This window comes from Pinus tabuliformis, chromosome 9, assembly GCF_031772625.1.
Source record: "Pinus tabuliformis cultivar Carrire ecotype Pingquan chromosome 9, CPIR1, whole genome shotgun sequence".
Classification (NCBI taxonomy): domain Eukaryota; kingdom Viridiplantae; phylum Streptophyta; class Pinopsida; order Pinales; family Pinaceae; genus Pinus; species Pinus tabuliformis.
The window spans coordinates 944,093,853-944,108,774 of record NC_142307.1 but is presented as its reverse complement, the minus strand read 5'-3'; the positions used below and the strand labels follow the sequence as shown (position 1 = coordinate 944,108,774).

At 36.7% G+C, this 14,922-nt stretch overlaps 1 protein-coding gene and 2 pseudogenes across 2 annotated transcripts; 1 reads left to right on the top strand and 2 right to left on the bottom strand.

The window, feature by feature from the left end:
• The first annotated feature begins 210 nt into the window (after positions 1 to 210).
• Positions 211 to 3,665, top strand: LOC149151857 (uncharacterized). The gene is made up of 4 exons (XM_089438087.1): positions 211 to 473; positions 630 to 983; positions 1,620 to 1,844; positions 1,939 to 3,665. Exons 1-4 carry the CDS (start codon positions 410 to 412, stop codon positions 3,360 to 3,362), a joined length of 2,067 nt encoding a protein of 688 aa, XP_089294213.1. The 5' UTR covers positions 211 to 409; the 3' UTR covers positions 3,363 to 3,665.
• Positions 3,666 to 11,942: 8,277 nt separating this feature from the next.
• Positions 11,943 to 13,704, bottom strand: LOC149151856 (12-oxophytodienoate reductase 1-like; annotated as a pseudogene). Its single transcript, XR_016262400.1, has 3 exons — positions 13,295 to 13,704; positions 12,824 to 13,003; positions 11,943 to 12,624 (listed from the first exon to the last, which is right to left on the bottom strand). The product of XR_016262400.1 is annotated as a 12-oxophytodienoate reductase 1-like (transcript).
• A 140-nt stretch (positions 13,705 to 13,844) lies between these two features.
• LOC149151855 (berberine bridge enzyme-like D-1 pseudogene) lies at positions 13,845 to 14,438 on the bottom strand (annotated as a pseudogene).
• Positions 14,439 to 14,922: the final 484 nt, after the last annotated feature.

The following is a 14,922-nucleotide window of genomic DNA, read 5'->3' as shown; positions in this document are numbered from 1 at the left end:
CTTTCCTCAGTTTGCAGTGGACGCCTTACACCACCGTCATATCATAAATTATTGAGAGCGCTGGCTTCACTACGTGTAGACTAACGGAACGCGTGTCACTTCTATCATTTTACAAGTTTTACCGAAATATACACGTGTCCACTCTTCTCTGGAAAAACGGAGCGTGATGAGATCGCATATCTACTGTGTTGAGCACTCAACACCTGCGTCCTTATAAATTCCCCCCAAATGAGTTTCATATACCAGGAAAGCGGCTTGTTTGAATCATATGTATAACCAGCCGAAGTTAATTGTCAGGGAATTTGTGTAGGAATATCTGTATTGTTTTGGCTTGGTACCTGTAATTTGAGGACGGAAAATATCAGAAGAATTAGAATTAAGGGAGATCTTCAGAAGAATTTGAATTCGAATGGCGCAATTCACAGAGATGAGAATATCTGAAAAGACGGCGAATCCAGTGAAAACCATACACGGTACCATACATTCTTCTGCAACTGATCTTTTTCTTTATAGCTTGCACGCTTATATATTCCGTGTTTTCAGGTTTTCTTCTAGATCGATTTAGGCGTTCTTGAATAGAAATGTGTCGCAAAAGTTTAATTACATTTGTTATAATTGTCTCGGGCTAGGTGAACGTGACGAGCTGGAGCAACAGCCATGGCCAAGGCCATTGGCGCCTGCAACGATTCATACCACGGCAACAGAAATGAGCGATGATCAGCACCACGGTGAAAATGAGGATGATCACCCCCATAAGAAATCCATGTTGCAGAAGGTGAAAGAAAAAGCTAAAAAATTAATCAAGAAGAAGAAGAAGAAGAAGCAGCCCGCTGATGGCCACGGAGACGAGCACAGAGAGGAAGAAGAGCACCATCACTTTGATGATGATGAAGACGAAGAAGAAGGAGAAGAGGAGGACACTGAGGAAGAGGAGGAAGAAAAAGCTAGGGATTTGAATCCGTCTGATTTCTATAGCAGACCTTGTAAGAAATTCTCAAATTCTCCTCTTTGTTTATATAATTCTTTAATAATATTAATGTTGTTCAGCATGATTTCAGACCTTGTAAGAAAGAAAAAGCTAGGGATTTGAATCCGTCTGATTTCTATAGCAGACCTTGTAAGAAATTCTCAAATTCTCCTCTGTGTTTATATATAATTCTTTAATAATATTAATGTTGTTCAGCATGATTTCAGACCTTGTAAGAAATTCTCAAGTTCTTCTCTCTGTTTCGATAATTCTCTAATAGTAAGACTGTTGTTCAACATGGTTTCAGCCCTTGTAAGAAATTCTCCAATTCTCCTCTCTGTTTTTATAATACTTTAAAAGTATTCATATTGTTCAGCATGATTTCAGACCTTGTAAGAACTTCTCAAATTCTCCTCTCTGTTTCAGAATTCTTTAATAGTATTCATGTTGTTCAGCCAGGTTTCAGACCTTGTAAGAAATTCTCAAATTCTGCTCTTTGGATCTATAACTCTTTAATAGTATTAATGCTGTTCAGCACAGTTTCAGATCTTGTAAGAAATTCTCTCTCTGTTTCGATAATTCTTTAATAGTATTAATGCTGTTTCTATATTTTAATAGTATTAATGCTGTTCAGCATGGTTTTTTCTTGCAGTGGCCAATCCATCGCCTGTATCGCCTGAGTTGAATGCATTTTCTGCTCGAACTTTGTTAAATGGTACTCAGCTCGCCAGGGACCCGGAAGCACCGGAAGCGCCAAAGACTGAGGTCCAATGCACGTCCCGCGATCCGAACATGCTTGCAGGTGTCGCAAGTGATCATAGAGCTACATCTCCTGCAGAGATGGCGAGAAGACAGCAAGATGTGCCTGCAGCTCCAGGTATATCTATAGCTCTACACACTACACTTCGAATTTATGTTTCCCGTCATTGAACGCATTGCAATAGTGTAATTTCTTGATTTAATGGTCGCAGGTCAGTCATCGGCAGGTATCGCTCCGATTTTGCAGTCGAAAGAAGTTGTTTATGGTATCACTGCTCGCAATCCAGATTACGATGCGCAGAAATCAGATGGTTACATGACGCATCAAGTCCAAGATATTGGTAATACTGGTACAGCAACACCAGATTTAACTCTTCAAACTAGAGTTGATGCACTTCCTAACTACAGCAGGCGAAAAGAAGCGCAAGAAAATGTATTGGATGAGCAGGATGAAACGGAGAGAATTGATTACAGCTTTACCTTTGCTAAATCTCCTCCACTTCCTGCCGGAGTGATGAAGCCAGCTATAAATGAAGAACCCGTTATGGAGAAACTGATTCAACAAGCTGGTGAAGTTTGCGGGTTCGATTCCAGCAAAGGGGATATGGCCGCTGACGTCGGATCCGGGGATTCCACTGTAAAGGATCAGAGTCCGAGTGCCACCCATGGAGATACGGAGGAATCCGGCTCGAATGAGTTCAAATATGCAGAGAATAAGCTTGAGGGCACAGACATTAATAGACATTCCAATGTTTCAGATGAACCACAGGATTTAAGAGCCGGAGATGACCGCAGCGAAAATTTTAATGAAAATACTGGTCGATCTGCAACCTTGGAGGCTGCCACTTCTGTAGTTGAAACGGCCATAGGAGTGGCTCAGGGATTGAAGGACAGAATTGCAATGGGTTTGGGTGGAACACTCTCAGACTCGCCTGCAAATGCAAATGATAAAGAAAGAGAAGATGAAGAAGGGGCCGGGCATGATGGAAGTTACACAGAGAAGATTTATGGCGTGACTTCGACAGCAAAGAACGCTATTGCATCCAAGCTTGGATATGGTGAACATCATGAATCTGCGGATGAGGTGCCCATTAAGCCGATTCAAACATCAGCAGAGGAAGATAATTATGAAAATAACGGAGGTGGTAAAAGCTATAGAGACAAGATCTATGACACAGCATCTGCAGCAAAGAATGTGATTTCGTCCAAGCTCGGATATGGCGAGCATCAATTACCTGTGCAGGAGGATGCCGAGAAGAAAACAGATGGGCTTTCTGCAGATCATGATGAGGGGGCTCAGGAGGAAAGGGGCAAAAACCTCACAGACAAGATATATGAAACAGCTTCTGCAGCCAATAACGTAGTTTCCTCGAAGCTTGGATATGGTAAACAAGAAGATCCTCTGGGGGCAGAGAAACCACAGGGGAAAATGATGGAAAAGTATGAAGATGAGCACGACACAGGTGAAGGAAAAAGTTATACCCAAAAGATTTATGAGACAGCCACCACTGCAAAGAATGCCATTTCCTCACAGATTGGATATGGAGGAAAAGAAACTGTACGGGATCATGAGCAGAAAATTGATGAGCTTAGCAAGGGTGAATCTAACGCTTATCCAGTGAGTTACAGTAATTAATAATTGTATTTAATTTGATGTACTGCAATTTTTATGTTTTCGGTTCTGTTGATGTGTTTATTTACATTTCAAAAAACGAGTCCAGATCTGGCCGAAATGAACAAATAATCCTGCTACTAATAATGTCAGAACCATAGAAAAAAATGGCAGATTTATGACAGTTCTTTTCTATGCCAGATTTATGACAGTCATAGATGTAAGCAGTGTTGTTGATTGTTTTGATAATGTTGTTGGAGTCAACTGTGGATTGTTTTGATCATGTTGTAAAGCTCAACTTGATGCTGTATATCTTTATGTCAAACATATGTATCTCCATAACTAATAGGTTATGTGGACCTCCTTTTAGTTCTGGGAAGATCAGCGAGCTGTTTGTCTTAATACCATATGCGAGCTGATTGTTGTAATACTGTATCTTCTTACTCAAGGCTTCATTACATATATATCGGTGTTTGTTTTCTTGGGTCCAATAGCTGTTGTTGCTAATTTTTCCCACTTTGCTAATAAAATGAATAACATGAAATGTTATTAACATGATGAGATGAGCTATAAAGTCTGGATAAAATAAATGAAATGAACTATAAAGTCAAATAAATAAGATGAACGGATAACATGAGATGAACTATAAAGTATAATATCTGGATAATATGATGAGTGGATATATATTGTGGTAATGGCTTGGTTTAATGAATATTGTCGAATCGAATTATAAATATTGTTATTGTTATATTAGCTTAATGTTTCCATAATTAATGTGTGGATATAAATATTGTGGTAATGGCTTGGCTTTGTACCTACGAATATTGTCGAATAATAACTTTGTGCCTATAAATATTGTCTTTCCTTCCTGAACAATCTTTCCTTCCTCAACTCCTTAAGTTGCCTCTTCTTGAACTCCTTAAGGGAAAGTGAATGTACTTGTGGAATGGTCCTTAATATTTATATTGCCTTATCCTGAACTCGTGAATATACTTGTGAAATGGTAAGTGTCTATGAACTATTCACTTATGAAATGGTATGAACTCCCTTTAAGTGAAGTGAAAGTGACACCATTCATCCATTAAAAAATATTCATAAACCATCAAAAATATGCACATCTTTTAAATAAAACTATATTAACTAATATAACATCAACAATATAACTATATTAACTAATATAATTACATATAAAATTATATTAATTAATATATTAACTAATATAATTACATATAAAATTATATGAACTAATATAATTATATAACTATATTAATTATATAACTATATTAATTATATGAACTAATATAATTATATAACTATATTAATTATATGAACTAATATAATTATATAACTATATTAATTATATTAACTAATATAATTATATAACTATATTAATTATATTAACTAATATAATTATATAAGTAATATAATTTAATATATAAAATTATATTAATTAATATATTAACTAATATAATTACATATAAAATTTAATTAATATAATTAGATAACTATATTAACTAATGTAATTATATAATTAATATAATTTAATATATTAACTAATATAATTACATATAAAATTATATGAACTAATATAATTATATAAGTAATATAATACTAGCCATTGTCCCAAAAGTACAAAGAGAGGCCGATAGGATTATTAAAAGGAAGACACTTCTATAGATAGTCAAGCATATATAAAGCTCACTAGTGACCAAGGCAATAACCACGATTTGATATTAAAAGAACAAAACCAAAACCAAACCATTCATATCAATATATTAAGTCTAGAACGCGTTCATACTTAAAACTCATTAGATTATTGGCAACACATTTTATTTTTTTAAATAAAAAGTAAATTACAGCGTTTTACATGGTAAATGAAAAGCATAGAAATTTGTGATTTGCAAATATTAAAACAAATCACTTACATTGCTGGTTGACACTACAACTAAAACATTAACTAATTGTAAGATGCTTTTCCTAAATATTATTATTATTATTTTTAATAAAATTCATTTAATAAAAATAATTTAATTAATTATGAAAATTAATATTATTAAAATTTTGAAACTCATTTTAAATTCATATATTCTATTTTTCAAAGTATTTTGGAAAATCTTCTTAAAATAAGTAATGCAATTGCTTATATAACCAACTTGTATATAAAATATTTTTTTTAATAAGTAATTGATTTTAAAATTAATATATTTACTACTCATTTAGCCTTATATAAACCCACGATAGCCTCATATCAACCTCAACAATTTGCAAGGAAACTTCGCCTCGTCTATAGATGAACCAAAAAATAGTCTTGTGCAAATGGATGCCTCAACTTTCCCTTGTATTCTTTGAAGGCCAAACCCTTGCAAGGAAGTAGGGTAAATATGACCTCTAGGACCTGTGCATGTAGCCTCAGAAAGGGTCCATAGAAGTCTATTAAAAGACAGCGAAATAAGGGACAAAAAGCCCACTTAGTTGATTCCAAAATCCCAACAAAAAAACATAACTAAAAACATAAAAGATAAACCCAATCAACTCCAAAAATGTGACCTATTACTACATGTGTGCGTGATTACAGAGACAATTGGTTTTCACATTGTTGTTGTTTTGGGGAGAGTTTTTCCTTATCACATCTTCGCCTTGGACTTGGGGTGAGTCTTTGGGATTTCTACATCTGGGTGGAAACAATATACAACATGTTGGAAAAAAATTATGTGCGAATGTTATTCTAGTGATAGTAGCATGCAGTTGGGCTCCAAAGAAAATTGTATTCTAGGAGCTTCAATTTCATTTCTTGGAAGTTGGAATCATATTTTGAAAATTTAAATCCAGGAGCTTTAACTTCATATATTGGAATCATATTTTTAGTTGAAGAGAAAATAAGATATAGAAATTTGAGAGTAACCCACTAAAGTTGAAATGGCCCTTACAGAGTTCATGTTCCATCCCCAAGGATAGAGTTCCAAACACATTACAAGGATCTATTAAACTGAACTTAATAAATATCATAAAAGTAACCTTAACATGACTTGACCAAGAAGGATGTTCATATATCACTATCATTATAATTTTATATAGAAGGAAACCATTAACAATTTAAAATTGAAAACTTTAATATTTGGAAATACAGAAGCCCTTACTTTCAACTCCCAAGAGTTTTTTTTTTTAAATTGTAAATAGCAATAGATAAGAGAAATTTGCAAAGGACAAATGAATCTGGAAAATACAAATTTGCAACTCCATGGGATACCTGGTTAACTATGTGGACGAGCCGAAAACAAAAAGAACCATGTGTCATGATTTCATACAATATCTTTTAACTTGGATAAAAAAACCAAAATATGGCTTCTTATCATTTGGATTTTTGTCCATATCTGCAAATTTCTAAGCAATTGAGAGTATTAGAATACAGATTAATAGCAGTGTGCAACCCATTATGAGTGTCTGGAGCATCTTCCAAAGCTGAACATCCAAATGATATAAAACTCAAGTATGTGAATGTGACGAAAGGCTAAAATGCTGACATGTTTTTGTTGTTTAATGTAGAAGGAATCTTGCCATTTGGGACTACAATAAAGGACAAAGGTTAGCAAGCAATTGTGAACAGTGTTGCATAACTTGGTTGATTAACTCAGAGTCCTTTGAGTTCGACTTGGCTTGGCGAGAAAATGAGCGAAGTTGGCTTACTGACTTGATAGTCCTCATTGACATTTGAATATTTTATTACGATTTGGTGAATAAATAACCTCGTCCTTTGTTGAAACTGATTTGGAGCTAATTTGCAGTTGATTTCATAGGGGAATCCATTTCTGATTGTTGTCTACCCATTGGCTTGCGACTGGAAGAGGGAATGTGGAAGTTTTTGTTCCCTTTCTGATAAGAGTTGCCCATTTTGTCTCAGTCTATTCAAAAAGTTTCACTGAACTTTTTTCTTTTTTAATAATGTATCCAAGGACATCTGGTTTATGTGTCTCAGTGCCTCTGCGTATTGGAAAGTTCTATGTATCTACTGCTTTATGTATCTTGGAACATTTAATTTATGTATATTGTTTAACCGCAGTTGTCCTGGTGGCATTTATTGCTCTCAGGCCTTTGCACCACAAGTGGTGCCTGCAAGTCTTATTTCCTCTCAACTGACAGTCATTCCCATCGATCCATGTTTTTAACTCATTCTCTCATCTCGGTAACTATAACCAGATGGAGATAAGGTAGGCCCCGTAATATAATTTACTTGGTTTATGTCAACATTTACTATTGTGTGTATCTCGGTAACCATAACCAGATGGAAATAAGGTAGGCCCCGTAATTGAATAGTGTGATTAGAAAGTCAAATTATAATATTCTTAAACCAATACTTATTGTATTCTTATACCTATATTCAATGTATTTAAACCTCTTAAAATATACATCCTTGCATTATAATGCTTCACATAAATATGAAACCTAGTTATCCATTCCCATTCAATGTACTTAATCCTCTTGTCCTACCCGCTGGTGTGTCCTTTGATGGTTTACTATTCACATGAATGTCATATGGCAGGCAGTGAGGTGATGTGATGCTCATGAATGATAAAAGTAGCCGTAGAAGTTCAACAATCTCAAGTAAAGTTCATACAGAATTAGTTTGAGAGTCGATTGAATATGGATTTAGTTCATACCGAAATAGATTCATCTAGGTTTACAGTTAAAGCAGAGTTCAACCAACTAATTGAAGATGTGCATCCTTGCATTACCATGTTTAACATATGTATCAAACTAACTATTTAAGTGTACGCATCTATGCATCCTTGCACTATCATGATGAGCATAGACATCAAACCAGGTTACTTCAGGTTAATAGTTTATGTTCAATGCATTCTATACACTGTCTAGAACCAGATCATACTCTGGAACGAGGTTCTTTCAGGGTATTTGTTTGTGTTCAATGCATTCAATACACTATCTAGAACCAGATCAGACTGTCCAGAACCAGGTTATTTGTTTATGTTCACTGCATTTAATCCACTGTTTAGATTCCATACATGGGTTACAAGTTTACTCTAAGGCATGGCTATTGAGAAACCTCAATTTGTAAATTAATATAAGTCCCATCACCCTATTTACTGTCCCTAAATTTTTTAATGAAATTAGATTAGAACTGAGTACAAATCCCATCTCGTCACCTCACTTCTTTTACCTAAACTCTTTAGTGAATCTAGAGTCTATCTGCATAGCAACACTGTGTTCTTGGCAGTAAATATTTCCCTTCATTATTGGATAGAGAATATGCAGATCGCCTTGACAAGAATGGAACATTCAGGATACCGAAACAAGGTGGTTGAGGACCCTTGAAGCCTCAAGGTATCTAGCCATCCATGTATTTTGAGATTAGAATGTTTAGGTGGGTCAATCTTCGTATGGGTTCAGCAGCAAAAGATAGACTATGTAGCACTGACCTTACAAATGCACGTTGTGTAGTTTGCTGGGAGATGCATAACGGTTAGGCATGTTATGTGGATTTGCAAACTTGCCAAAACATTTTGGGTCTGGATTGCCGCATAGTACAGGGGTGTCTTTTTCTCTCCTTCACATAGGAAAAGGATTTTTTTTGGGGATCAAATGAATGAGTTGACAAATAGTAGTGGGTGAAGGGTGATAAGATTGATTGGCATATTTTTGCTCTGAAAACCAAGAGAAACAATTGGTCCATTCAGCTTGAGAGAAGTTTTAGCTGTTCAATTTTTCCTCTTTTGAATTCAAAGCACTACAGGTCAGATATATCAACTTGAAGAGATTGGGTACTGCAAAATCAGTTATAAATCATTTCAGTATACATATATACTCTCCATTATTCATAAGGACGTTGATGATTTATTTGGTAAGAAAACATATTTGTTCTACATAAACGAATTTACGGTTCGGATCTTCTTGCAATGAGTAGACCAAAGAATCCAATATGTTCCTCACACAGGTAGGTTGCGCCAGTTGCAGATATGATTCATAGTTCATGGTAGATACATTTCATTCAGATGCATTACAACAAACTGTTTTAATGTAGAATAAGGCTTGATATTTGAATAGAGGAATTAATAAGACCTGAAGACTGTCATTGGAGCCTACGTAGTACTGATCAACGGTCTTCAGCCACCGCACGTCGTCGTGTGTATGGGGGACCAAATGCACATTAAGCTTGCCTTCCACAGGCCCAGCTGTTGTATTGTAGTGAACATACACACCATTAATCCCATGCTGGGATAACAATACTGAGCTTACCAGTAACAAAACCAGTGCCCTTAATGCAATAATCATTCTGGTTTCAGAAACAAAATGGCTAAAAGCATGTTAAATTCAGCAAGAAAACTGATCATTCTGTACATAATTTGCTATATGATCTACCTATTTACAATGCTACACATATCCTTTCATCCCCCACTGAACGTAAAAGCACCAGATGCATTTCACAAACACAAAGGCCAAAACATGTCAAACTCAAACCAGAGAAATGATCCTTCAATCTATAAAAGATCCTTTCTATTTATTTACATGGCTGGAACGTAATAGATCTCTGAAATTTTCCAGATTAGGCCTGCATGCATGCACGTTGAGAACATTATTTACTGTACAAATTGTAGATACCCATCATATCACATTTTGACAGTTACAGCCAGTCAAGCAAACGATGGGTTTTCCTGCATATATTCTCCTCTTAGTCCACATCAATAGTGCAGAGATCTGCCATAGAGAGGTCCCAGGTTCGCCTCAAGCAGTTTGATAGACATTACAAAGTTACAAATGCCCAAAGTATCACTCACCAAATAGTTGATCATCTCTTTAGAACAGAGGAGCAGTAAGTATAAATGGACATGAGAAGCCCAGCACTGAACATCTCTACCTTGAAGATCTAGCCTCAAAAAGGGAAATAAAAACCCTCTGTTTATTCTTTTTTACCTGTCCACCACAATCAATTTCTTGCCTGACAACTTAGAATCCGAACCAGAGATGCAACAAAGCAGCTTTACAATGTTGGTATGCCTAATCTTTCCTAAAAGCTCTATCTCTGCTTGAAATCTCTTTTCTTGGACAGATCGTGGGTTCTCGTTATTCCAGATCCTTTTCACAGCAACAATATTACCATTTTCCAATGCCACCTTGTAGACTTTGCCAGCATGTCCACTTCCAATAACATGATACTCTGTCAATCCATTTAGAATGTCTGACACTTCAAAGTCAACCATGTGAAAGGATGTGAGTTTCCAAGACTCTGTACTTGTGTTAACCTGCACGAAAATCTTGTGTCTCTTATGGAGGAAACCTATACCAATCAAGCAGACTACTATGGCCACAACAATAACCGAAATCAATACCCTATGTCTATATGCCAGATTATTGTAACCAACAGGGACAGAGCCAGACAAGTGGTTGCCAGACACATTAAGAAAGCTCAACTTGAGGTTATCTAATTCAAGGGGCATTTCCCTTGAAAGCAAATTGTTTGAGAGGTTAAGGCTGTTAAGAACAGGCAACAGCCCAAGTGACACACGCAGTAATTGATCATGTGATCTTGTTGTTGGCAAGGTTAAGCTGAGAAAGACCTTTCCATGATATTGTCGTTCTTGGAAGCTCCCCATGCAACATATTGTGATAAAGAGAAAGCCACGACAGTGAGGATAAGTTAGTAAGTTCCACTAGGATAGTCCCTGATATATTGTTGTGACTGGTCAGAAACTTGTTGAGAGTCCACAATTGTCCAATGCCAGAGGGAATACTTCAGCTGATTTGATTAATGCGTGTGTAAACTAAAATGGTAGAACGTAAAAGTAGGGTATTGGTCTGTAGTAGGCTCTTGATCTAGTCTAAAAACTGTATGCATATTCGTTGCACAGACAAGATTCCTTTGTGATTTCAGAAATGGAATTATTTACATGCCGTACATGCAAGATTTGGTTTAGGAACTATTTCAAACCAAGTGTTTAGCCATAAAATACCAAAATGCATATACGTATACTACAAGGAAAAGGAAAACGCCCAACCTATTTACTGATTACATTCACAGCCATACAAAACTCTGTGGGGAATATAACCACTGTAAATTATGAAGAGAAATTTAAACACTGTAATTACATGAATTGCATAAATAGATCTTAACAAAACGAGAACAAAACAACAGAGTTTGGTACTAATATTATTTATATGATTTTTTTAATGGATAAAGTATATAGCTATTCAAATCTATCCAGGCATAATTTGAATTTGATGTTTACTGGATATTCACATTTTGATTTAAATCTCTCCCTGTATAATTTGAATTTGATGCTTATTAGATATTCACATTTTGATTTTGAGATGAAAAGTTTGCAACAACTACTGGAAAATTTTATATCAACCTAATTTATTTGAAAAAAAACAATAACTAAAAACCCTCCATATTAGAACAACATTACTCAATATAGATTTCAATATGAAAGAAACAAATAATAAACACTTACAAATTTTGTATCAAAAATATTTATTTGAAATAATAAAAGTACAATAGCTAAATATCTTCATCTAGAAATAACTACTGAAGGTAGATATCAATATACCACATGAATGAGAAGGAAACCAGTACTGAAAATACAGATGGGTTTTCAGAATTGTATTGAAGAGTCTCTCTCTAACCTAAATAATAGCAATGAGGGTGGGGTTTCTTTTGGAGGATGTGATTGAAGTTTATATCCATGGACAGTTCACTCCAGGAATGGATAGTCTGTGTAGCCAACTACAGGATCAGGTATGTAAAAAGTGTTCCTGTTGTATTTGTTGAGAGGGGCATTTAACTCGAATCTTCTAGGCAAATCTGGGTTGGCCAGAAAAATTCGACCATAAACTACAAGATCAGCCTTGCTGCTTGCAATTGCTGCATTTCCATCTTCTCTGTCATAACCCCCTGCAACCAAGAATGACCCCTTGAACGCCTTCCTCATTGGAAGCAGACTCTTGTTTGTTGCAACAGGTTCAAATGAAGTTACCAGTCTGGGCTCTACATAGTGGGCATACAGGATATTGTATTTATTTAAGGCTTCGGCCATGTAAAGCACCAGCGCCTCAGGATCTTAGTCACTGGATTCTAGATATTGTGCAAATGGAGAGAGTCGTATTCCCACTCGCTTTGCTCCAATTTCATTTGCCACTACTTCAACAACCTCCAGAGGAAACCTGCACCGGTTCTCAAGTGTCCCACCATACTGATCTGCTCTGTTATTAATGATGTCTTTCATAAATTGATCAAGAAGGTATCCATGAGCACCATGAATTTCCACACCATCAAAACCTGCCACAATGTCATCAAAACTATGAATGGAAAAATACCACACTTCCCTATTTATTTGCCTTCCGAGGAAGAAAACAGCCCTGTGACCTATTAAGAAAATATTCGAATTCTTTCTTGGGTAAAGATTTTTCCTACAGCCTGTGTACTATGTGTGCAAATATCTAAATGCCAAATTTGCGATTTATTAAAGAACATTCACTTGCTTTAATAGCATTTCTAGCAGCAAGACGAAAGTCATTAATAATCTGAGGAATCTCCTCTGTTTTTAGAGCTCGAGGAGTGGAATAATTTGCAACATCTTTGCCGTTGGGTAACAAAATCTGTCCCGATATTTTTCTATCTGTTGATGAAATGGGAGCATGGCCATTGGGTTGATAATCTGCATTTCATAGACCCACTCAGCCATTTCTATTCAAAGAAACTGACAACAATTGTTCAAAAAAACTGATCTAATGCAAATTTATTAGGGCAAGAATTAAGAGTTGTCGCTACCCAATTTTCATTATGAGATGCCATGGCCAAATGAACCCCAACATACAGTGCTATTATTAATATAGTGGGAATCATGCTTTGGAAACAAATCAACAGAACTCACTCCACACATATCTGTCAAGTGGGTACATGAAAGGAATTAATGGATAGCAATGTAATGCAGAGCATAGATACTTACCCACATGGGAAGCCCTTCCAGTGTGCCAAATCTGACAGAAGAAAATGCCCCCTTTCTCATGGACGCCATTGACAATGGGTTTCCAGGCTTGCACCTGCTCCTCGGTCCAAATTCCAGGCGCATCTGGGTACCTGTTAGTTACACACCTCATCATGGTCATCATCATTTGGGGTTTAAATCGTTATATTTTTCGATTACCAAGAGAGATCCCAGTTAACAAGATACGTATTGGGATAACGCAGGTCCGGGGATAACCATAGAGTTCCCGTAAGTCTCAGGACAATCTCACAGTAGAATAGTGAAATAGGTCTCGATAGGTATCATCAAAGATATCGGGATAGTCATAGGCGAGGTCTCGGTATGTATAGGAAATTTACCCGGGCTTTTGAGAATACAAGCAGTGAAAATTAAACAGGACTGAGAGAGCTTGAAAATTAAACAGGACTCAGAGAGACGATGACCTTTCATAAATATTTTATTAGAAGCCCATAAGCGTTTAGATTAGCACGGTCGATATTCAGACACACTACGCGCCGAGTCGTCTCGGCTCTCACTTTTTGACAGGAATGCTCTGAGAATTTCTGAAAATAATGTTAGGATCAATGGTACTCTTTACCTTCACAAGTCTATCATAGTGATTCACGAAATATTTCTCACCCTGTAACCTCCCTTCTTCAATGGTGGCCGTCCCATTGGGAGCTACACCCAAATCAAGATCCGAATAGTTCACATAAGCTTCTCTGGGAGAGTTGGAAACATAAGGAGCCATATACTGGTATAACCTTTGAATCCAAGCAATTGACTGTGCATCTTCGCTCGGATCATTCCACGTGATTTGATGCTGTATCGAGTGCAAATTCCCTGCTCGATGAGGGAACGGTATCGCAGAGGGCGGTATTTGATCCATTATACCCCCAAGAGGATCGAGAAGAACATAAGAATTTCTAGGCAGCTCTTCCAGGAATTTCCATGCTCCATGCCATGCTGATGGCGGAATAGGGCTTTTGATGAAATCCGATTTCCCTTTGAAGTAACCTTTGTTGGAATCGTATCTGTTGCATAACTTGGCCCTGTTTGTGTATGCAGTGTAGGATATGGAGCCTATCCAGCTCGTCTCTTTACAGTCGCTGCTGACCATGCCCATTTTCGGAAAGCTCTTATTCACTATGTCGAGGAGTTCATGGAGGGGTCCCAGATACATTCCATTGAAGATCAGCTGAACATCCGTTTGCCCCCCTTTTAATTGGGTACCCAATACAGTTCTCCTCCAATGCGGGCGTGATCGACTCCCATTGGTGTACCAGCTTCGTCACTGTGTCTCGCTCCGTCCTGTCCACGTTGAAGACCGTGACGACAGATGGACTCTGACGAGCTTGATTCTCCATGAAACTCTCTCAAACTCCAACTGAAATTAATAGCCGCAGAACCGCCTTCATGAATATCCATGAATACACGAGGAGTATGACCGCTCGCTTTCAGAACTCTGCGGTTATGCCCGCTCGATTCTCGACGACACGTGTTAGCCTGAGAAACAAAGGGACGACGAAAGTCCCTTTCAAAGGAAGGCCTATCGGCCTAATTAACATATATCAGTTATATAATTTAATAATATAATTATATTAAGTTAT